This window comes from Somniosus microcephalus, chromosome 16 (assembly GCF_052327205.1).
Source record: "Somniosus microcephalus isolate GS21.2 chromosome 16, FLI_Smic_1.0, whole genome shotgun sequence".
Lineage (NCBI taxonomy): Eukaryota > Metazoa > Chordata > Chondrichthyes > Squaliformes > Somniosidae > Somniosus > Somniosus microcephalus.
Genome location: NC_141002.1, coordinates 52581861 through 52607746, shown reverse-complemented (window position 1 = coordinate 52607746; position 25886 = coordinate 52581861). Strand labels below are relative to the sequence as shown.

The 25886-nt window shown below is 45.9% G+C and overlaps 1 protein-coding gene across 2 annotated transcripts in view; it reads right to left on the bottom strand.

The window, feature by feature from the left end:
* Positions 1 to 25388, bottom strand: part of fam180a (family with sequence similarity 180 member A) — a 131473-nt gene extending 106085 nt beyond the window's left edge. The window contains exons 1-2 of one of the 2 annotated variants that reach the window (XM_086009034.1): positions 25092 to 25388; positions 3954 to 4010 (exon numbers count right to left, since the gene is read on the bottom strand). In XM_086009034.1, the coding sequence (XP_085865160.1) occupies positions 3954 to 4010; positions 25092 to 25167 (133 nt within the window). In that variant the 5' untranslated portion in view covers positions 25168 to 25388. The remainder of the gene's footprint in view (positions 1 to 3953; positions 4011 to 25091) is intronic. The other variant, XM_086009035.1, reaches the window with a different exon arrangement.
* Positions 25389 to 25886: the final 498 nt, after the last annotated feature.

Below are 25886 nucleotides of genomic sequence, written 5' to 3'. Positions count from 1 at the left end.
GAGCCTGCTCCGCCATTCAATGAGATCATGGCTGATCTTCTGCCTCAATTCCATTCACCGGCCCTATCGCCATATCCCTTGATGCCCTTACTAGTCAGAAATCTATCGACTTCTGTTTTGAATATAGCCAATGATTGAGCCTCCACAGCCCTCTGGGGTAGAGAATTCCAAAGATTCACCACCCTCTGTGTGAAGAAATTTCTTCTCATCTCAGTCCTGAATGGCCTACCCTTTATCCTGAGGCTGTGGTCCCCTGGTTCTAGACTCCCCAGCCAAGGGAAACATTCTCCCAGCATCCACCCTATCAAGCCCTGTAATAATTTTGTATGCTTCAATGAGATCCCCTCTCATTCTTCTGAATTCAAGAGAATACAGGCCTAGTTCACTCAACCTCTTCTCATACGACAGTCCCGCCATCCCAGAAATCAATCTCATGAACCTTCGTTGCACTCCCTCTATGGCAAGTATATCCTTCCTTAGGTAAGGAGACCAAAATTGTACACAGTACTCCAGGTGTGGTCTCACCAAGGCCCTATATAATTGGAGTAAGACTTCATTACTCCTGTACTCAAATCCTCTTGTAATGAAGGCCAGCATACCATTTGCCTTCCTAATGGCTTGCTGCACCTGCACATTCACTTTCAGTGACTCATGTACAAGGCCACCCAGGTCCCTTTGAGCATCTGCATTCCCCAATCTTGCACCATTTAGGAAATACACTGCCTTTCTGTTTTTTCTACCAAAGTGGATAACTTCACATTTATCCACATTATAATCCATCTGCCATGTTCTCGCCCACTCACTGAGCCTGTCGAGATCCCCGTGAAGTCTCTTCACATCCTCTTCACAGCTGACACTGTCACCTAGCTTTGTGTCATTAGCAAATTTGGAAATGTTACATTTAGTCCCCTCATCCAAATCATTGATATAGATTGTGAATAGCTGGGGCCCACGCACCGATCCTTGTGGTACCCCATTAGTCACAGCCTGCCATCATGAAAAAGACCCGTTTATCCCATCTCTTTGTTTTCTGTCTGTTAACCAATTCTCAATCCATGCTAGTATATTACCCTCAATTCCATGTGCCCTCATTTTGTTCACCAACCTCTTGTGTGGGACCTTATCGAAGGCCTTCTGAAAATCCAAATACACCACATCTACTGGTTCCCTTTTGTCTACTCCACTAGTTACATCCTCAAAGAACTTCAATAGGCTTGTCAAACAGGACTTCCCTTTCATAAATCCATGTTGGCTCTGCCCAATCTTACTATTAGTTTCTAAGTGCCCAGTTATTGCATCCTTTATAATAGATTCCAGCATTTTCCCAACTACTGATGTGAGGCTAACAGGTCTGTAGTTCATACCGACCATAAAATCTGGGCAAACGTTTCTTTATGAAATACTGAGAATGAAAGGCTTGCAAAGGGGTTAAAGTAGAACAAGTGAGAATAATTTCCTCAGAATATCTCAGCCACACACGTCATGTGACTCCAGTCACCAAGTGTTTTCAATGATTTCTAAGTTTACGTGTCATTATAAAACACAAAATGCAGAGAATTGCTGATTGTAAACCTGCTTTTATCTAAGTCTCAGCGGGTAAATATTTTGTGAAAATGAAAGACAGAGGTTGCATCTGTGCCTAGAAACTCTCCCTGGTAATTGCTCACTCAGGTTTAATCGATTTTCAACAGTAGAATATCCCTGAAGGTAATCCACATGAAAATGCCAATAGGCTGCATGATTAAGGCTGCATGATTAAATCACAATCACCACAAGCAGGAAGCCTTCATCGTAAATCATTAAGAAACATGGCAGTATAATAAGTGATCTATAAAATTCCAAACATCCATGCCAGTAAAAGAATAAGCTATTCACCTTTTACCATGGCAGCTTATACCCTTAGGTACTATAACCACTGATCTACAGTGAGCATAAATTCAATATATTTCCACATCTTGAACCTGGAGGAAGGTTCTGGGAAAAATGATGGGAATTGCTGTGACAGAGAAATTTGTCTTCCAACAACCAACTGTCAAGTGATCCAGTTATCAGTCTTCAGCTTAGGAGGATCTTCACCCAACACCTAATGGGAGCTAAATTGGGCCGCGTAGCCCATGCATTTTTGGCGCTATTCGACGAACTAAGAGTCGAAATGGGGCCCACGATGTTGGTAAGTGCACAGGGCACCATCTTGGTAAAGGGATTTGCGCACAAGCACAAGGGCCTAACGACCGCTGATTTGAAGTCACCGCTGCCATTTTCCAACTCCCCACTCCAGCCAGTGCCCTGTCTTAACCTCGCACAGCTGAACGTGTTGTTAAAGGGAATGAAGGCCCCGCCACCAGTGCTATTTAAAAGGATCATGCAGTACTTACAGGTTAGTTGCTGGATTATTTCTTCTGGTTGCTGGTGCAATTGTATGCATTTTTGGAGGTTTCCTATACCTGGCTAACATTTAGTTACTCTACAGGGAGTGGTCTGGTTGGTCTTGCAGTACATTTTTTGTCATTTAAATATTGTGCTGAAAAAAGTTGCTCCCGGACATGGTTGGCCTGGTAGGGATTCCTCTGGGAATTGGCCATGACTGGGAGAATGAAGAGAGGCCATGCCGAGCAGGACAAACTGCTAGAAGAGGGAGGAGGAGGAAGTGGAGGAGGAGGAGGAAGTTGGAGGAAGAGGAAGTGGAAGTGCAAGAGGAAGTGGAGGAAGAGGAAGAGAAGCTGCAATGTAGGCAGCCCCTTTCTACCTGGGCTCTATGTGATTAGATTATTCATGAGCGATACTTGTAACCTCAACTACACCTCCCCATTCACCAACAGTCCCACATTCCTTACCTTTCCTCTATCACTGATCAGCACATCGTCCTCTTTCTGACAACACAAAAATACAAACCACCAGGAAATGGCAAATTCAAATCCAATTTTATAAATTCACTCATTAAATAATGTATACAAAATGAACCTAATCACCCTTGTGCATTCCCTTAGTGCCTGTCTTCGGTGTGCCTTTACCCTTCCTAGTGCTCCTACAAGTTGCTTCCCAGGTGGCTGAGCATGGGTGGTGGAAGGCTGCTGACCTTCAATTGGGGAGACTGCAGATGGCCTTGGAGGATGACCTCAAGCACCCTGGGCCGAGAGGTTTCAGACTGCACCATCTCGGCCTGGGCTGCAGCTGTCTGGGCTGGCTGGCTGACAGGCAACAGCAAGGACACTGGCAGTGTGGCAGGGGTGGGAGCGGGAATGCTGTCATCTTGAGAAAGGACAGCAAGTTCCTGCACCATGGAGCCACCGCCACTGTCCCCAGGCGGAGCCTCAGTAATCCTACTGATCTGTTGGAGAACAGATTGATGGACTGCTGTGATGCCCTAGAAGCCCCTTTGAACAGTGGTATCCAGAACCTCGATGGCAGCAGTCTGAGCTCACAAGGCGTAGTCTGAGATTTCACTGCAACGCTCAGACCTTTGATGGAAGCTGTTGTGCTGCAGTGGACGCTGTGACATCGGCCATCAGACACTGCATCATGGTGGGTTCCTCATGTGTGCTGATGGAGTTGGCCACCCATTCCATGTGTGAAACGGTGGTCTCCAAGCTCTGCGCAAAGCCCTGTGCCAAGTCGGAGCTGGACTCCTCCATGCGCCTTGACATTGTGTGCAGGCTTTCTGGCAGGCTTTCCAGAGCACCATGCATTTGGGTGTGTACACCCATCAGTCTTCTTCTGTAGCCTGGGCCATCGAAATCCTTATCTGACTCCTCTGCAGCAGAACTAGTGTGCGACCTCACTCTCTGTGAGCTGGCACCTGTGCTATCCTTTCCCTCCACCCTGGCCCCTGCGCACTTGTCTAGGTGTCTCACCACATGCAGATCCCTCCTCTATCCTAGCCTCTAAAATATGTGCAGTGTCAGTCTCTGAGCTGGTGGCTGCAAGTGTAAGATCAAGTGACAGTGCCTCCTCACCTTCACTGTCTTCTTCCTCTTCCTCCTCTGACTGGGAAGGTTCCAGTTCTTGATTATCTGAAATGAAAAAGAGACAAGGGTTGGGTTTTGGTGAGAGGAGAGGAGAAAGTATCCTTGCGGGGAGGTTTGCTAATGCTGTTGGGGAGGGTTTAAACTAATTTGGCAGGGGGATGGGCCCAAGGATGTAACATTAGAAAGGGGAAATAAAGTGCTCAAAGGATTCGGAGAGGCAGAGAGCACTAAAGTAAGAAATAGTAAGGTTGGGGTCCAACTAAGAGAGACTACATGATGGTTTAAGATGGGTTTACAGTGTATGTATGTGAACACACGAAGCCTTTATGGCCTTTTTAAAGGTCTGAACAAACCTCTCAGCCAATCCATTTGTGGCTGGATGATATGGGGCAGATGTGTAATGCTTCACCCCATTATTCCTCAGAAACCTCCAGAAATCCTCTGACACAAACTGTGGCCCATTGTCGGAGCAAATCTGTTCTGGCAAGCCATTCCTGGCGAAGATGGTCCGTAGGACTACAATAGTTTTCTCCGTGGTGGTGGAGGACATTTTGATGACCTCTGGCCATTTCGAATGGGCGTCCACAGCGATTAGGAACATTGAGTCCATAAATGGACCAGCAAAATCAATGTGTACCCGTTGCCATGGAGATGAGGGCCACTCCCATGGATGTAGCGGGGCCTGTGGTGGAGCGTTTTGGACCTTCTGGCATCCTGTGCATCTCTTGGTCATATCCTCGATTTCTTTATCGATTCCCGGCCACCACACAAATGCCCTGGCTAGGCTCTTCATTCTTACCCCTCCCAGATGACCCTCATGAAGCTCATTGAGCACTCTATCTCTCAACTTGGGTGGAATTACCACTCGGGATCCACACATCAAGGTCCACCGGCACACTGACAGCTGTTCTCTCCTTGGCGAGAATGCTGGCAACAGTGAGTCGCCATGTGCTGGCCATCCCTTCACCGTCAAATTATAGACCCGAGAGAGTGTCGGGTCATTTCGGGTATCCTTCTCTATACTCGAGTTTGTAACAGGTAGACATTCGACTATGGTCGCATGGAATATCTCAACAGGGTCCACTGCAGGTGCTTCCTCTACCGTAGGCAACGGTAGGCGCGACAGCCCATCAGCGTTTCCATGCTGTTTCGTACCCTTGTACTCTATGTCGTACTGATGTGCCCCTAGAAAAAGTGACCATCTTTGCAGCCGTTGCGCCGTCATCACCGGAACGCCCTTCTTTGGGTTAAAAATGGAGACCAGGGGCTGATGATCAGTCAGTAGGGTGAATTTCTGCCCGTGCAGATAGTGATTGAATTTCTTCACCCCCCACACCAGGCTGAGGGCCTCCCTGTCAATCTGGGTGTAGTTACGCTCGGCTGAGGTTAACGAGCGTGATGCAAAGGCTATTGGCCTCTCTGAACCGTCAGGGAATTTGTGTGACAGCACCGCTCCGATGCCGTAGGGAGACGCATCACATGCTAACCGAATCGGTAGTGTTGGATTGTAGTGGGCCAATACTTCTTTTGAAGTGATTAGGCATTAACATTTCTGAAAGGCACGCTTACACTCATCACTCCATTTCCATGTTACTCCAGTTTGCAGTAGGGCGTTCAGTGGGTGCAGAATTGTAGATAAATTCGGCAAGAACTTATGGTAGTAGTTCACCAACCCGAGGAACAACCTCAGTTGCGACACATTTTCCGGTGCTGGAGCCTTGACTACAGCCTCAATCTTGTCCGGCGACTTATGCAACCCTTCCTCATCAATCATGTGGCCACAATACGAGATTTGTCTCCTGAAGAACTCGCATTTGGGGCGGTTGGCTCGTAGCCCATATTCCTGTAATCTCGTGAGCACCTACTCCATGTTGGCAAGGTGTTCCCTGTCATTTTCGCCCGTAACCAGGATGTCATCCAAATAACACTGGGTCCCCGGGATCCCTTGCAGGACTTGTTCCATCGCCCTCTGCCAAATAGCCGGGGCTGATGCTACCCCGAATACCAGTCGATTGTACTGGTAAAGGCCTTTGTGAGTGTTTATCGTGAGGTGTTTCCTAGATGCTTCTTCATAAGAACATAAGAACATAAGAAATAGGAGCAGGAGTAGGCCAAACGGCCCCTCGAGCCTGCTCCGCCATTCAATAAGATCATGGCTGATCTGATCCTAACCGCCAATCTACTATCACAGAACCATCTCCTGAATCTAACAGAATTAGACACAAGAAATAGGAGCAGGATCAGGCTACACGGCCCCTGGGCCCACTCCGTTACCCACAGGGCCATGTCCGATCCGAACCTAGACTCATGTCCAAATTCCTGCCCACTCCCCGTAACCCTTAATTCCCTTTACTTCTAGGAAACTGTCTATTTCTGTTTTAAATTTATGTAATGATGTAGCTTCTACAGCTTTTTGGGGCGGCATATTCCATGGACCTACCACCCTCTGAGTGAAGTAGTTCCTCCTCATCTCAGTTTTGAAAGAGCAGCCCCTTATTCTAAGACTATGCCCCCTAGTTCTAGTTTCACCCATCATCGGGAACATCCTCCCCGCATCCACCCGATCCAACCCCTTCACAATCTTATATGTTTCAATAAGATCGCCTCTCATTCTTCTGAACTCCAATGAGTAGAGTCCCAATCTACTCAACCTCTCCTCATATGTCCATCCCCTCATCCCCGGAATTCACCGAGTGAACCTTCTTTGTACTGACTCGAGAGCAAGTATGTCTTTTCTTAAGTATGGACACCAAAACTGTATGCAGTATTCCAGGTGCGGTCTCACCAATACCTTGTACAACTGAAGCAATACCTCCCTATTTTTATATTCTATCCCCCTAGCAATGAAAGCCAACATTCCATTGGCCTTCTTAATCACTTGCTGCACCTGCATACTAACCTTTTGAGTTTCGTGCACCAGGACCCCCAGATCCCTTTGTACTTCAGTACTTTCCAGTTTCTTGCCATTAAGATAATAACTTGCTCTACGATTTTTCCTGCCAAAGTGCATAACCTCACACTTTCCAGTATTGTATTCCATCTGCCAAATCTCTGCCCACTTACTTAGCCTGTCTATGTCCCCTTGCAGGTTTTTTATGTCCTCCTCACTCACTACTTTCCCTCCCACCTTAGTATCATCTGCAAACTTTGATATGTTACACTCGGTCCCCTCCTCCAAATCGTTAATATAATTCCACCTCCATTTGTAGATACACTTGGGCCAGATCAATCTTTGTAAAGTGTTTCCCTCCAGATAGTGAGGCGAAAATATCTTCTATCCGTGGAAGTGGATATTGTACTGTGTGCAGGACTGGGTTCACAGTTACCTTGAATTCCCCACAGATGCAAACCTTCTTCGGTTCCCCAGGCGTGCTGCTCAATGATTTCTTCATTACAGGAACGATGGGTGTGGCCCACTCGCTCCAGTCCACCTTGGACAGCACACCCGAATGCTCCAGACTCTCCAGCTCTGCTTCAACGGCTGGGCAGATCGCGTAAGGTACCGGTCTGGCCTTAAAAAATTTTGGGTTTGCGTTATCTTCGATTTTTATTGTTGCCGTTACTCCTTTTAGAGTCCCAAGTCCTTGTCGGAACACCTCTTTCGCGTCAGTTAGAATCTTTGACAGTCGTCCAGGTGTGACTTCATCATCCTTTTTATCAGTCACAGTTAGCGCCTGAATGGAATGCCAATCCAATTGTATTTTTCGGATCCATTCACATCCCAATAATCGTGGTCCTCCATCTGGTAGTATATATAGATACAGTTTCTGTGTTTCCTTGCCGTTGTATTCAACTGGCACCCTTATTTTTCCTCTGGGGTAGACTTTTTGCCTCGTGTATGTCTTCAATACAATGGACGTGTCCTTCAAGGGTATGTGTGGGAATAGCCGCTCATAGTCTCGTCGATTCATGACAGTTAGGGCTGATCCTGTGTCCAATTCCATCTTTACTGGGGACCCTGCTATCATGAGGGTGACCCAAATGGTTCGGTGATCCTCCTTTGCGATCACGTTGTGTAACTTTAGACAACTTAGTCTCCTGCTCCCGGAGTCCTTATCACTCTCCTGATCTTCCGAACTACTCTCTGTCAATTTCTTTACTTTCTTGTACTTTTCCTTAGTAGTTCTTGTAGTGTTGGTTTTCTTTCCCGACCTGCAGACTCTTGCTATGTGTCCCATTTTCCCACATTGCCTGCATACTTTGTCCTTAAACCAGCAGTCCTTCTGATCGTGGGTTGTTCTGCCGCAGCGATAGCACTTTTCTGCTCCATACGCCATTTCGTTAGCGCTGTATTTTTGTGGTTTCTGTTGTATTTCCGCAGCTCCCCGTGCTGCTGCTTTGTAGGATACTGCCACGCTGAAAGCCTGTTCTAGCGTCAGGTCCTTTTCTGAAAGTAGTCGTTTCTGGGTTCCTTCACTCTGGAGCCCGCAGACAAACTTATCCCGTAAGGTGTCTGCCAGTCCTGCTCCAAACTGGCAGTGCTTCGATAACTTGCGTAGTTCCGTAAGATAGTCAGCATTGCTCTCATCTTTGTGCTGGTTTCTTTTATGGAACTTGAATCTTTCTGCTATCAGCAGCGGTGTAGGGTTTAGGTGTTCCTGTAAGGTATTAACAATCTCTTCAAAACTTTTCTCCATTGGTTTAGCTGGGGCAATTAAATTCCGCAGTAGGCCGTACGTTCTCGCGCCCATCAAATTTAATAATACCGACGCCTTCTTTCCATCGGCCACCTCATTTGCCTTGCAGTACACTTCAATTCTTTCCACATACGTGGTCCAGTCTTCTACCTCGTTGTCGAAAGCAGTGATACTGCCACTTTTCGGCATCTTGGGTGATTTAAAATGGCGCCCCCCACGCTTTTTCTTCTTCACCAATGGAATAAAATGGCGCCTCCCGCGCTTTTCCTTCTTCCCCTTGCTGCCACGCTGCTCCTAGCGTTCTGCAGGGTAATGGCGGCGACCCGCGGCTTCGGCGCGTCTCACTTTTCCTTCCCCTTGTTTTATTTCCGCTACGCTGCCCGGTTCTTGAGCACCGACCGCGCCCTGTGCGCTCCACCCTCTCTCTCTCTCTTTTCCTCCCGACGACGCTGCGCGGCCCCTTTGCAGAGCCGCTCGATCGAGCTCGAGCCCGCCGCAGTCCGGAAGGGTCAGCACACTACCTGCTACCAGCACGATTTGCTGGAACACCTTGACTGGGGAGCCAAGCCCAGCTCTCCACAGCCTCTCCTGCAACTCTCCGAACTCCGATGGATCCTTGGGCGGTTGCCCGCGGTCGACGCCTGTTGTTCTGATTTCGACCTCCAAAAGCTTCTTCTCAGGGAAAGATCCCCGTGAGGTGATGCAGTACTACATGTGAGTTCGAACCTGTTCGTCGCCAATGTAGTGTCCGAGTATAAATAATACACGGACTGCAGGAGAACAATAATAACAGGTATTTACTGAACAGAGGGTAACTTAAGACTGAAATACAGAAGCCTGCTATGGCTTTATATACAGGGGTGGTCACTGCCGGTACTGCAGTATAGAATCAGTTCTTCTCTTAAAGGTACATACACAACACTCTCCATCACAAAGACTGCCTACTTCCAGCTCCGTAACATCGTCCACCTCCACCCTACTTCAGCCCTTCTACTGCTGAAACCCTCATCAATGCGTTTGTCACCTCTAGACTCGACACTGCTGTCCAGCTTCCCATCTTCCACCTTCCATAAACTTCAGCTCATCCAAAATGCTGTTGCCCATATTCTATCCCACATCAACTCCTGCTCACCCATCACCCTCCCCTCACTGACCTACATTGGCTCTTAATCCTCTCAAATTTAAAATCATCCTTCTATTGGAATCCTTCATGGGCCCACCCTTTCCTATCTCTGTAACCTTCTCAACACTACAACTCTCCCAACTCTCCGTCCCTCTGATTCCAGCTTCTTGTGCATCACTCCCCTTTGCCTCGCCATTGGTGGCTGTGCCTTCAGATGCCTAGGCCCCTTGCTCTAAAATTCTCTCCCTAAACTCCTCTTCTTCTCCACCTCCCTCTCCTCCTTTAAGATCCTGCTTAATAATTACCTTTTGACCACGCTTTAGGTGACCCCCTCCTAATGTCTCCTTCTTTGGCTCAGCGTCCATTTTTTTCCTACCCCTCTGTGAAGTGTTCCGGGATATTTTTCTTTGTTAAAGGCGTAATATAAGGTCAAGTTGTTTTTGTTGTTGTTTTATCAGAATGTCAGTTGGAGAGCTATTCCCTCTGTAGCAAGCAGACCTGCAGCCGAACTAGGGACAGCACTTCCCTCAACTGCAATATCATCTAATGTTCTGCTCACACATCCAACAGATGCCTGATGCATCAGCCAGCATGGGCAGCACTTTCATCTCCTTTCCCAATGAACACCACGACACAGCTGTCCAAAGTCACTGCACTGTTACGTTTTCCTATGTACAAGAGGTCAATGGTGGCTGCCACACGTGCAGTCTGAAGTCCATTGCGGGTGTCAGTAAGTGAGCATGCTTGTGTTACAGTGGTTAATGGGTGAAGCCCTTAGAGGATGTGAACTTTCAATTGTAAATTGCAGTTGAATGTGTGCCCTGCTGAAGTATGGGTATGCGTGAGAGACAGCGAATGAACTATCAGGTTGTGTGAGGGAATGGCATGGGCAAACCGTACAGGTGGGGCAGGGGAACATTTTCTGACATGTCATCCTGCAGCACCAACCTGGCACATGGTAGTCTGTAAGAATTTATAGTGTGCCATCTTCTCCTGCATTTGTTCTTGGGCCATCTAGATACTGTATTCTCCCTGCTAGACGGTGTCCTCCCTGCCTACCAACTTCGGCCAGGCACGGTGCAATGCCATCTTGTGCGGTGGGTACTCTGGTGTGCACTGCTCACACTAGTTTCATGCAGCAGCGCATCCATTTTACCAGCCATCAAACAGGGTTTGGAGATCTGCCCATCACTTGCCCGCAGATTTCATTTGAGGTTAAGACATCAGTTGCCTTTGGCAAGTCACGTTTTGTCCCCTCACCCCCAATCAGCCTTAAATATATTTTAAAAAGATATTCAAAGAACATAAAAACATTAAAAAATATTTAAAAGTCAAAAATTCTCCCCATGCAACCTTTTTACCTTTAAGTGCCTGTATCCCTTTAATTTTTTTCCAGTGGCCCTGGCAGTTGCTGTGTTGCCTCTCATAAAGCCCCCCTGCCAGAATGCACTCCCAGTGCTTCAAGCAGTAGGTGGCAGGTCTGCATAGAATTTATTTAAATGAGCTGACCTCCTGCTGAATCACAAGGTCAGCTGTTTGCCCTGTAGACATGGCCTATGTACAATAGCTCCAGTGTTGTACAGCTAGAACCACATTCCTCACTTCTAGATATCTGAGACCATCATGCTGCAGCCATAACATGTTGGAAGGCCTCAATCCATGTGGCGCCCCGCAGCTCGCTGGCCCAGTGTCAGTGAGGCTGGTGCCTCTTCAGCCTAGAAAGGTGGTGAGTGAGAGGGTACCTTAAAGAAGTGTATAAGATACTAAAACACCAAGTGGAATGGAAAAGGTTGATCCAAAATCTGAAGCACTGGCCCTGAATTTCCTGCAATGATGAGATTGACGGTGCACATCGTAAAATTCGCCATTCTACGTGCCGATCTCATCGTTGGAAACTTACTCCAAAATTTACTGCTTTTGTAAGAATACGCCACAGCAAGTATAGCGATGAATCATAAATGGCACAGCTAATGGCCAATGTTTGCTGCATCAATTCTGATTTTGATCACTTGAATAATCTTGCATTATTCATCCACTTCAAAATAGTGTTAACATATCTCCGAGATTTGTCCCAAACACTTTCAGATGAACTCATTAAAATTTACAAATGAGGAACATTATTATTGTTTGAGTTCAGGCGCCACAAAGACAAACTTTACAGCTCAGTTTCCAAGCATTTGATGAATGATTCCTTTAATTACCAGTCAAAATACAAGTCTTCCCAACCAAATAACAAAGTATCCAACATAAAACAGAGAAGAAGGGTTGTTGAACTTTCATATACTGATATAAAATGGTTCTAATTATTCCTTACTGTAATGCATCTGCATTAAATATTTTACCTCTCCGCCCAGCTGTGAACCACAAGCCATGTTCTTGATAATGTTATCAATGTTATGTCTACATAAAACTCAAACCTAGCTCTTTAATTTAACTGGAAAATATGTAATGATTATCGCACAGACAACTAAAACATAATTATGTGTTGAGCATTTTTAAGCAAAGGTCTTGACAAATAATGATAGCTATTCAAATGAGATTACAAGCTGAGATATTTCTCTGCAGCACCAAATTCCAGCTTCAGATTTCATGGTAAGATTGCTGTTGTGCTTTTCTTCATTTACAAGACATTCAAAGTTAAGCTAAGGTAAGGGTATCAAGGGATGTGGATCAAAGGCGGATAAATGGAGTTGATCTGATTGAATGGGGTAACTGAGGAGCTGAATGGCCTACTCCTGTTCCTATATTCCTCAGAATGTTGACTGGTATCCATTCCAATGTAATAAAACAAATTTCCTTACACTATAGTTACACGTTATTAGAAATTCAAACAGCCAATAAATTCTCTTCAAAAGTATATACATATTAAGCTAATATAGTAGTAAAACAAATAATTATCTATAGCCTTTCCATCATTTGGTTTGATTGGTTGGAAACCATGAACTTTAGATCGGTCCCTAGTTTTGAAAATCACCCTTTCTTAAGACTGTGAAACTGCTAACTGTGTCTGTAGGCTCAGGATTTTGTAATGTTTAAGGAGATTTTACAGAAACGAAAACAACATTTTAATCTTCCCAGTGACTTATACGGCTCCAGGGTGAATAAAGTACAGCTCAGAAGAGGCAGATGATGGTCAAACTTCAGAGGACGCTTGTTTGATGATACGAAAGAAGCATGTTCTGCTCCCAAAGTGTGCAAGATCAAGTAATAGTTAAAGCAAACATTGGCCCGGAATTTGCAGTCAGCGGTGAAGCAAAGGCGTTTACTGCTGGCTCCGAAGCAAGCTTCGCACAAAGATCTCGCGATCTCTGTGTCGAGAAGTTCGGGTTTTCTCACATGTAACTCAAATCAACGGAGTATAGTGGGACTCCCCTAGTGCGAGCTGCTGTGACGTCAACAAGCTGTTTAAGCAGCCAATCAAAATGCAGGATTCTCACAAACCGCGAACAAGGAAGTGGGTAAGCGCTTCAAATTCTACCTTTTAAAAATGTCGAGAGAGCAAAACAAAGATTGGGGCTCTCACATGGGGAAAAGGCAAATCTGAAGTAAGTTTCTTAAAAAAGTACATTTTTATTCAAATGGATAAATTCCGCATTAGGCTGTGCATGCGCTAAATCCTGAAGTTGCCGTCAGTTTCAAAGGCGAAATGACAGCGAACGCTGTCAGTTTGCCATCACCAGGACCGCAAATTCTGGGCCATTGTTTTTAATTGTTTCTTTGAGCACAAGCTGAGCCAGTTGCAATGCTCCTGTCCAACTGCTGTTGCTAAAACTGATGATAAATAATTCATGCGAGCATTGGAAATACGGTTAAAGAAACCGATTGAGAGCTATGAATCATGACGCTGCCAGGCCACCAGCAGCATTATATGGCAGCAGTGATAAAAGTAGCTTCCATTCATGAGATATGGAAGCGCCATTGATTTTAATGGTGAGGCAGACAGCAAAATCCCATTTTCGCAAAGCTAACAGCGGAGCGGCACAACTTGAACAGCAACTTTTGGATATTCGCATTTAACCACGCATCTGCTCCTCACCTGATGTTGCTGTACCATTTACACATATATAATGGCGAGCGCCACAATCTCACTGTTATTTTGACAGCTGATTCTGGGCCATTATAATTAACTTTTCATTGTTTAGACGTAATGGGGCAAAAGTGATTTCCTTTTTCTTTTGTGCCGTGAAACTGACCCTGTGTCATAGATGTGCCATTGCAATGGCGCAAGTTCCCAGAAAATTCTGGGCCAGTATTTCAAGTAAGTGTAGTGCAAGGGGACATAGGTACAAAGTGATAAAAGACGAATGTCAGGAAGCACTTCTTCGCACAAAATGTGATTAATACCCGCAGTGCACTTTTGGATAGGGTATTAGGGTATACAATCTGGATTTATTCAAGAGACAGTTAGATGATGTGATGGGAGGACTGTATGTTTCCATGGAAGGGTGAAGTAGATCAGCCAAATGCCTCCCTCATCTGCACTTATCTTTGTGTGTATCTCAGTGTCAGCTTCTGTATATGTACAGTGCACACAAGGCAAAACGAGCGATTTGCTGCTGTTTCGTGCTATATGGATTGTGCGTGCCTCAGTGCCAGCTTGTTTACACATGAATAAAACAACAGGTCAAAGACATTGGCCCGTATTTTCCGGTGCTGACAGGTGCATGCGTGGTGCGTACATAAGGGCCCTGCAAGTTCCGGGTTTTCGCCCGCGAAGCGCGTACGCTAAAACCCGGAAAATGGACATCCGCAGGCAGAGAGTGGGGCTATTTGCCCAACTGCTGCCCAGTGAATGCCCGTGAAATTCTTACACCTGGTAAAAGTAGACATAAGGCCTGCTTTTACCAGTGTATAAGATTAAATGAATATAAAAATAATCTTTTTTCAATTATTTAAACATTAAAACACCTGTAAAATAAGTGAAGGTTATTTTTAGCCCATTTAAAGCATTTACATTTATTTTTCAAAAAATTTAATTTTTGTTTTAAATGTTTAATTAAATGGTGTTTTAATTAATTTTAAATATGTAATTTTTTAATTTATTTGGTATGTAAATGTGTTTTTTTGTGTGATCCCCATTCATGATTATGGGGATTCCGTACGTACAGAATCCTCCTAAGCATGAATAGGGATCCCCCTTCTTTCATTGGTTGGGCTGGTCCACGTGCTCCCAGGGGCGCTTGTGAACCGCCTGCGTTCCTGGGATACTTGGGCCTCTACACATGTCTACGCGTAGAGGCCCAGGAGCGAGAGTCTCCGTGGATCCAGGACCATCGGGGAGGTGCATAGATTTATTTGGCATTCTGAGGCATCTGCCCGCAGGAATCCACCGACTGCAAATTCAGGCCCATTGATGAGCTGCTACAAATTTGTTAATGTGTCAAATAATCGGGCTCGTGCCACATATAGCACACTGCAGCACTATGTCTTGTGAAATACAAGAGCTCTTTGTGCTGGAAGCCTCTACTATACGTGGCTTGGAATGAGAGGCACAGCATCAAAGGACCTTACATCATACGGCCCTCAGGTCTCCAATGGAACCTTATCCAGAGGCTTCTTACACTGGATGGAACACAGTGGGTATTGTTACTGTATTGGATGGCTGAGCAGGCTGCACAAACCACAAAAAATAGGTTCACAGGCCAGACTGTTGAGAATAGGGTGAAAATGATACCGGGGTGATTTTAACTCTCCTGGGTCAGTGGGAATGGAGCAGGAGAGCAAGTATAAGGGAGTGGTTCCATTTTCCGCTCCATTTGCGCCGATCTGCAATTTTAACGCTGCTGGTTTAGGAGGTGCATGAGGCCAGAAGCCTCATTAATAAATGAACATCAGGATCCCGTGATATACATGGACTCGGATGGAATTTTAACCCTCTCCTGAGCAGGGTGCCCACTGCAGCCTTCCTCCCCAGGTAAACCTGTCAGGAAACCAGCGATCCCCGTTAAAAAAAAAAATAGTGGGGGTGAGGGTTCAGGTGAGGGGACACTTAGAAAGTTAAAGAGAAAAGACAAGGCAATAGTGCAGGGCAGCGATAGGGGTAATGATAACCAGAGTGTGACAGGAAGGGACAGTGGGTACAAGCATAAGAGTGCACCAGCAAATAGGGTCAGAGTGGGGAAAAATGGTAAAAAGACAAAATTAAAGGCTTTTTATCTGAATGCACGCAGCATTCGTAACAAGATAGATGAATTGACGGCACAAATAGAAATAAATGGATATGATCTGATAGCCATTACAGAAACGTGGCTGCAAGGTGACCAAGGCTGGGAACTGAATATTCAGGGGTATTTGACATTTCAGAAGGATAGGCAAAAAGGAAAAGGAGGTGGGGTAGCTCCGTTAATAACGGATGAGATCAGTACAGTAGTGAGAAATGATCTTGGCTCAGAAGATCAAAATGTAGAATCAGTTTGGGTGGAGATAAGAAATAATAAGGGAAAGAAGTCACTGGTGGGAGTAGTCTATAGGCCCCCTAACAGTAGCTATACTGAGGGACAGAGTATAAATCAAGAAATAATGGGGGCTTGTAAGAAAGGTACTGCAATAATTGTGGGCGATTTTAATCTTCATATAGATTGGACAAATCAAATTGGCAAAGTTAGCCTTGAGGATGAGTTCTTAGAGTGTATTCAGGACAGTTTCTTAGAACAATACATTGTGGAACCAACCAGGGAACAGGCTATTTTAGATCTGGTAATGTGTAATGAGACAGGATTAATTAATGATCTCATAGTAAAGGATCCTCTAGGGAAGACTGATCATAACATGATAGAATTTCACATTCAGTTTGAGGGTGAGAAACTTGGGTCTGAAATTATTGTCTTAAACTTAAATAAAGGCAATTACATGGGTATGAAGACAGAGTTGGCTAAAAAGGACTGGGAAAATAGATTAAAAGGTAAGATGGTAGATAAGCAGTGGCAGACTTTTAAGGAGATATTTCATAACTCTCAGCAAAGATATATTCCACTGAGAAAGAAAGAATCTATGAGAAGGATGAACCATCCGTGGCTTACTAAGGAAGTTAAGGAGGGTATCAAATTGAAAGAAAAGGCATACAATGTTGCAAAGATTAGTGGTAGGCCAGAAGATTGAGAATTTTTTAGAAACTTGCAAAGGATGAGGAAAAAAATAATAAAGAAGGAGAAAATAGATTGACAGCTAGCAAAAAATATAAAAACAGACACTAAGAGTTTCTACAAGTATATAAAAAGGAAGAGAGTAGCTAAAGTAAACATTGGTCCCTTAGAGGATGAGACTGGGGAATTAATAATAGGAAAAAAGGAAATGGCAAAGAATTTGAATAAATATTTTGTATCTGTCTTCACGGTAGAAGACACTAAAACCATCTCAATTAAACAACTAATGGGAGGAGGAGGCGCCATGAATATCCCCATCCTCAATGATGGTGGAGCCTAGCACGTGAGTGCAAAAGTCAAGGCTGAAGCGTTTACAACCATCTTCAGCCAGAAGTGTTGAGTGGATGATCCATATCGGCCTCATCCTAAGGTCCCCACCATCACAGAAGCCAGTCTTCAGCCAATTCGATTCACTCCACGTGATATCAAGAAATGGCTGAGCGCACTGAACACAGCAAAGGCTATGGGTTCCGACAACATCCTAGCTATTGTGCTGAAGACTTGTGCTCCAGAACTAGCCATGCCTCTAGCCAAGCTATTCCAGTACAGCTACAACACTGGCATCTATCCGACAATGTGGAAAATTGCCCAGGTATGCCCTGTCCACAAAAAGCAGGACAAATCCAATCTGGCCAATTACCACCCCATCGGTCTACTCAATCATCAACAAACTGATGGAAGGTGTCATCAACAGTGCTATCAGGTGGCACTTACTCACCAATAACCTGCTCACTGATGCCCAGTTTGGGTTCCACCAAGACCACTCAGCTCCTGACTTCATTACAGTCTTAGTCCAAACATGGACAAAGGAGCTGAATTCCAGAAGTGAGGTGAGAGTGGCTGCCCTTGACATCAAGGCATTTGACCAAGTGTGGCGTCAAGGAGCCCTAGTAAAACTGAAGTCAATGGTAATTGGGGGAAAACTCTCAACTGGCTGGAGTCATACCTAGCACAAAGGAAGATGGTTGTGGTGGTTGAAGGTCAATCATCTCAGCCCCAGGACATCACTGCAGGAGTTCCTCAGGGCAGTGTCCTAGGCCCAACCATCTTCAGCTGCTTCGTCAATGACCTTCCCTCCAACATAAGGTCAGAAATGGAGATGTTTGCTGATGACTGCACAGTGTTCAGTGCCATTCGCAACTCCTCAGATAATGAAGCAGTCCATGCCCGCATGCAACAAAACCTGGATGAAGTTCAGGCTTGGGCTGATAAGTGACAGGTAACATTCGTGCCACAGAAGTGCCAGGCAATGACTATCTCCAACAAGCGAGTGTCTAACCACCGCCCCTTGACATTCAACGGCATTACCATCGCCGAATCCCCACCATCAACATCCTGGGGGTTACCATTGACCAGAAACTTAACTGGACCAGCCACATCAATACTGTGGCAACAAGAGCAGGTCAGAGGCTAGTTATTCTGTGGTGGGTGTCTCACCTCTTAACTCCCCAAAGCCTTTCCACCATCTACAAGGCACAAGTCAGGAGTGTGATGAAATACTCTCCACTTGCCTGGATGAGTGCAGCTCCAACAACACTCAAGAAGAATAACACCATCCAGGACAAAGCAGCCCGCTTGATTGACACCCCATCCACCACCTTAAACATTCACTCCCTCCACCACCGCCGTACCATGGCTGCAGTGTGTACCATCTACAAGATGCACTGCAGCAACTCGCCAAGGCTTCTTTGGCAGCACTTCCCAAACCCGTAACCTCTTTCACCTAGAAGGACAAGGGCAGCAGGTGCATGGGAACACCACCACCTCCAAGTTCCCCTCCAAGTCACACACCACCCTGACTTGGAAATATATCGCCGATCCTTCATCGTCGCTGGGTCAAAATCCTGGAACTCCCTACCTAAGAGCACTGTGGACGTACCCTCACCACACGGGCTGCAGCGGTTCAAGAAGGCGGCTCACCACCACCTTCTCGAGGGCAATTCGGGATGGACAATAAATGCTGGCCTTGCCAGCGACGCCCACATCCCATTACAATTTTTTTTTAAATCAAGGGGCAAAAGGGAGGGAGGAACTTAAAACAATCACTAGAGAAAAAGTACTTGGCAAACTAATGGGACTAAAGGTTGACAAGTTCCCTGGTCCTGATTGTCTGCATCCTAGGGTCTTAAAAGAAGTGGCTGCAGAGATAGTGGATGCATTGGTTGTAATCTTCCAAAATTCCCTAGACTCTGGAAAGGTCCCAGCGGATTGGAAAACCGCAAATGTAACATCCATATTCAAGAAAGGAGGGAGACAGAAAGTAGGAAACTATAAGCCAGTTAGCCGAACATCTGTCATTGGGAAAATGCTGGAATCCATTATTAAGGAAGTAGTAGCAGGACATTTAGAAAATCATAATACAGTCAAGCAGGATCAACATGGTTTTATGAAAGCGAAATCATTTTTGACAAATTTATTAGCGTTCTTTGAGGATGTAATGAGCAGGGTGGATAAAGGGGAACTAGTAGATGTAGTGTATTTGGATTTCCAAAAGGCATTCGATAAGGTGCATATAAAAGGTTAATGCACAAGATAAGAGCTCATGGTGTTGGGGCTAACTAACAGAAAACAGAGAGTCGGGATAAATGGGTCATTTTCAGATTGGCAAACTGTAATTAGTGGGGTGCCACAGGGATCAGTGCTGGGACCTCAACTATTTACAATCTATATTACTGACTTGGATGAAGGGACCAAGTGTACTCTAATCAAATTTGCTGATGATACAAAGATAGGTGGGAAAGCAAGTTGTGAGGAGGACACAAAGGGGGGAATTTTCCCAGCCCTGGGGAGGTGGGTATGGAGGTGGGACTGCTGTGAAAATGGCAGAAACTGGGAGCGGGTACTGACCCCGCTCCGAACCCTCCGCCGTGCCATCTTCCCGGGAGGTGGGTACCCGAGTCACGCAGGGACCCATCTCCTCGAGGCAGGAAGGGGATTAGAGCCAATTAACTAGTTAACAGCCAGTTTTGAGACTTTTCCCCATTTTACGCCTGCAATTGCGGGCTTCCCGACAGCTGTGAACCTTGCCAGGGTCAGCAAAGTGAGCAGTGGGCCTGCGGGGGTGAGAGGGGTTGAAATGTCAGCTGTAGAGGTGAGTGATGGGTGCAAGTGTAGACAGGTAAGCATGTGAGGTGAGTGTAAGGTGTTGGAAAAAGTTTCCTTACCTTTGCTTCCTTCTGCAGGCTTCAACCTTTGAGGATCTGGAGGTGCCTCATCTCATTGGCAGAGATGACAGGATGGCTGCTGCATTCTCAGATGCAGCAGCCATCTGCTTTCTGCTGAGGAGATAGGTCTTGGTGAGCCTTTGTGTAAGGGCTCACCTTAGAACAGAGATTGTCAGTGTTTGATAGCTTCTCAAAGCTGTCAAATGCTGACAATTCATCTGTCAAAAATTTTTCGACAGACGAAACGTCATACGCCGACGTCATCTGTCACCGGCTTTTCCTTAATTGACCGGTAGGGCGGGCTTAACAAGGTCAATCAAGGGAAAATAGCGTGGATTGGTCAGACGTCGCTGGGGGTGGGACTGAAACCCGGAAACCAGAAGTCCCGCCTCCAGCACATCTCCATTGACAAAATCCAGCCCAAAGAGTCTGCAAAGGGATATAGATAGGTTAAGTGAGAGGGCAAACATTTGGCAGATGGAGTATAATGTGGGAAAATGTGAGGTTATCCACTTTGGTAGGAAGAATAGAAAAACAAAATATTATTTAAATGGAGAGAGACTACAGAATGCTGCGGTACAGAGGCATCTGGGTGTCCTCATACACAAAACACAAAGGCCTAGAAATTAGGTTTGCCTCCGCCAGGGCTTTTGCGCCCGAAATTTTGCGCCCGCGATAATTGCCGCTGCGCCCGCCAAAAATTCAGCTGCCCCGCGCCCAGACGGCTGCGGGCGCTAATGGAGGGTTTCAGCGCCTCGCTATGGGCGCTGAATGCAGGTTTGCGGCGCTAATCCCCCGCTGCGGCACCCGATGCAGTGCGGCAGGCTGGGGTACTGCAGGCCTCCTCCTTCTGTTAAGGAGGAGCTGCCTGCAGCCGACCGCTGACCGGTCGATTCACCCGACAAATGAGCCCGGCACCTCGGAGAAGTGCCGGGCTCGCGGGCCACACACATCAGTGCCGCGGGGGGGTGGTGGAGGAGTCCGGGGAGGGAGGTGCGGGCAGGCGGCCGCCGGGAAAGCGGCCGGCCGCCGCTCCACCTTAATGCGCCGGCGCTACGTGCTGCAACATCCCGTTGAACAATCGTTGGTTGCGGCTGCCACAGGCGAGGTGGCCGCAACTGAATTTGGGCGTCCGGCCGCGTTACCACGGCAACCGGGACGCTGCGCACACCGATGACGTCATCGGTGCCGGCGCAGCGCTACCAGCTAACGCCGATGGTAGGGCCCAACGCAATTTCGATCGCGGCTATAATTCCGGCGCAAGGCCCTCTAACGCCTCTAATTGGGCGCTAACCCCACCGAATTTCTAGGCCAAAGAGTTAGCATGCAGGTACAGCAAGTAATTCGGAAAGCAAATAGAATGTTGGCCTTTATTGCACGGGGGATGGAGTATAAAAGTAGGGAAGTCTTGCTACAACTGTACTGGACATTGGTGAGACCACACCTAGAGTACCGCGTACAGTTTTGGTCTCCTTATTTAAGGAGGGATATACTTGCATTGGAGGCACTTCAGAGAAGGTTCACTAGGTTGATTCCTGGGATGAAGGGGTTGTCTTATGAGGAAAGGTTGAGCAGGTTGGGCCAATACTCATTGGAGTTTAGAAGAATGAGAGGGGATCTTATTGAAACATATAAGATTCTGAGGGGGTTTGACAGGGTAGATGCTGAGAGGATATTTCCCCTCGTGGGGGAATCTAGAACTAGGGGGCATAGTTTCAGAATAAGGTGTCACTCATTTAAGACGGAGATGAGGAGGAATTTCTTCTCTGACGGTCGTGAATCTTTGGAATTCTCTACCCCAGAGATCTGAGTCATTGAATATATTCAAGGCTGAGATAGACAGATTTTTGAGCTATGGGGGAGTCACGGGTTATGGGGAACAGGCAGAAAAGTGGAGTTGAGGCCAAGATCAGATCAGCCATGATCTTATTGAATGGCGGAGCAGGCTTGAGGGCCCGAATGGCCTGTTCCTGCTTTTATTTCTTATGTTCTTTTGTTCCCTTAGTGGGGCCTGGGGGAGTAGAAGTGCTCCTCCGAGCCCCACAAGGACCTCTGCTGCCCCAGGCTTCCTCCCCAACTTCAAGACCCTGCACCCTACTTCCGATGCTAGCGAGCGGCCTCTGGGCTGCCCAATTTTCGGCCTTCCCCACCAGCCAGCTGCCGCTTTCCACTGGTACCAGCTGAGCAGCTGACTGACAGGATTCAAAGGAAGACTGCCAGGTAAAATCTGTTGGGCCTCTGACTCACATTCCTGCAAGTGATTACTGTCCGCTCCTGTCAGCTTCCCCTCGGGAGCTAAAATTGGCCCTGCAAAGTTTGGAGGGGTGGAGACGTTAATGGGCTCTCCACACAATGACATAGACACCCAGCTGGCAGACAATTCACCAGTTGTTTTTCTCAAAAATTCTTGGTCCAGGATTACGCAACAGTATCTGTTCCCAGAAGAAACTTTTTACTTGCAGGCGGGCAGCAGTTAAAATCCATTCAAAACACTAAATGATAGTTTAAATGAAGGGTTACAATGAAAATTAAAGGTAGGCCCCAACATTTGGCCTTAACCAGCTAATAATCAGCAGAAACCTTTTTATAATGATCGCAAAACGCATGTGTGCAAGTGATCCTCTGCTGAGGCACGGAGCTTGCACAAGCTTCTTCGCACAGCTGTTTCAGTCCAGTAGTGCCACGATCCAAGTCTGCAATCCCAGGCTTCTCATACCAGTGACTCACTGTCACATGCCCAACATCTTCGGCTGAAAACACAGTCGGTCACCAAGAAAAATAAAGAAAGGGCATCTGTGTGCAAATACCCACCACATATTGTCTGCACACTTCTCTGTTAATGCATGTATTCCACAACAAAGCTGCTCTCACAGACAGCGATCCTGCTGTTATCTTTAGAGCCAAGAGGAAAGCTAATGAACCTCTTCACAACAGGAGCAGTGACTGTTGTGCTTTGAAAGCAATCTTAAGGAGATTGATATTCCCTTTTAAAATCTAATAATGGTTTACTTATGTGATATTTTTGTCCTACAATTGCGCAGAAAATATTTAATAATCATATGGATAGTGATGTGTCACTGCCTTATTTTCACATGCAAGGATGACCTCAGAATTATAATTAAAGCTTGCTTTTGAAACATTCTCCTAGCACATTGTTAACTCTATGATAGTCCCTGTATGATACAATGAGCAAACTACCACTTAAGTAGCATATCCCGTGACCTGGAATTGAAGTCTGCTCAAAGATTTGATAGATCAGTTTCTCCTAAAACATTCTATTCTTCCTTCAACGGAAATATAAATCAGAAGAGATGTAAAACGGGCTGCCAACTTGCTATCACCTGTTTTACACTATCGCACAAAGCCAAGATCTACCCCACAGATATGGACACACGCAAACACACATTTAACACACACAAGCAGCTATGGACACACGCAAACACACATTTAACACACACAAGCAGCTATGGACACATGTAGATACACATTTAACACACACAAGCAGCTATGGACACACGCAAACACACATTTAACACACACAAGCAGCTATGGACACACGCAAACACACATTTAACACACACAAGCAGCTATGGACACACGCAAACACACATTTAACACACACAAGCAGCTATGGACACACGCAAACACACATTTAACACACACAAGCAGCTATGGACACATGTAGATACACATTTAACACACACAAGCAGCTATGGACACATGTAGATACACATTTAACACACACAAGCAGCTATAGACACATGTAGATACACATTTAACACACACAAGCAGCTATGGACACATGTAGATACACATTTAACACACACAAGCAGCTATGGACACATGTAGATACACATTTAACACACACAAGCAGCTATGGACACATGTAGATACACATTTAACACACACAAGCAGCTATGGACACATGTAGATACACATTTAACACACACAAGCAGCTATGGACACATGTAGATACACATTTAACACACACAAGCAGCTATGGACACATGCAGACACACATTTAACACACACAAGCAGATATGGACACATGCAAAAGAAAGACTTATATTTATATAGCACCTTTCATGACCACCGGACATCTCAAAGCGCTTTATAGCCAATGAAGTACTTTTGGAGTGTAGTCACTGTTGTAATGTGGGAAACACAGCAGCCAATTTGCACACAGCAAGCTCCCACAAACAACAATGTGATCATGACCAGATAATCTGCTTTTTTTGTTATGTTGATTGAGCGATAAATATTGGCCAGGACACCGGGAATAACTCCCCTGCTCTTTTTCGAAATAGTGCCATGGGATCTTTTCCATCCACCTGAGAGAACAGATGGGGCCTCGGTTTAGCGTCTCCTCCAAAAGACGGCACCTCCGACAGTGCAGCATTCTCTCAGAGTGTCAGCTTAGATTTATGGGCTCAAGCCCCTGGAGTGAGACTTGAACCCATAACCTTCTGACTCACAGGCGAGTGTACTACCCACTGAGCCACAGTTGACACACACAAGCAGATATGGACACATGGACATATGCACACACACACACACCAGCACAAACACACATCAGCATAAACACACATCAGCATAAACACACATTATCTGTGTGTGTGTGCATGCATGCTGGTGCGTGTGTGCTGGTGTATATAAACATATATACACACCAGCACGCACGCACCAGCATGCATGCACACACACACAGATAATTACATGTGAATAAACACACACACCAGCACACACACAAACACAGGTAACCAGATACAATAGGAGTGAAATTTGTCTTGGGTGGCAAAACGGGCGATAGTGCATCGGCCGCATGTATCACATTCTGCCTGATAGTTGTTGACAAATGTTGGGCAGAATGTGAAATGGGTTGCCAATTCGCTCTTGCCCGTTTTCTGCTATCGCCCAAGACAAATTCCACCCACAATATCCTTAGCTCCCCAAGACAAATAGGCCTCCCGCAGTATAATCACATGACCTTTAAAGAACTTTTACCCTTTCTTTTTCTTATTCAAATCAAGTTTTTTTTATTATACCCCCACTGCTCTTACCTTTATTCCTCCTGGGAAGTGCAGTTGCACAAACATTGGTGGAAAATATCAGCAGAATCAGAGTTTTCCCCTGCATTTTCCCAAGGGATCAATTAGCGTATGAACTTGAATCGAAGTGCCTTCTTGGTGGTAATGTATATAAGAATATACTGCACAGCTCTGGTGAGTCTGAAAGTCTCTTAGAAGCTCCTTATGTGCATCGACTGCAGTGGCTCTCTGTAAACTTGCCTTGACTCTCAAAAACATCTGGTACACATCAGCAGGCTGCAATACGTATGTGTGCTGTCACTCAGTCAACTAGCTGCTCTCCCTCACTCCCTCTCTCACACACAAACAGACACTTTCATATAATGTAGTCACACCTACACAGCTACTCTCACACACACTCCAGAGCCCAGCCAAGTAGGTATTTAACAAATTATTACATAGACTTTTACAGGCAATCTGTACTACAGTGTATCATACTGTTAGTGTAGACAGATCTGCAATCTTTGCATTCCAAATCTTGCCAGTGGTATGTAATGCTTCAGTTTCTAATAAACCATATGTGTGAGTTTCTAATAAACCTTTTTTCTGCCTTGCTATATCTCTTCCCACCTTCAAAAGCCTCCTTGAACACCTACCTCTTCAACCCTGCTTCAACCTCACCTAGATTTTCTCTCATTTCCTGCTTGATCTTCTAATCTTCCCCCCTTCTCGTTCGTCCAAACTGCCGCAGTGGCCGCGTGGCCATCATTACCCATCTTTCTAGCAACTCCATGTTGGAATCTCTCCATTCAGATTTCCATCCCTGCC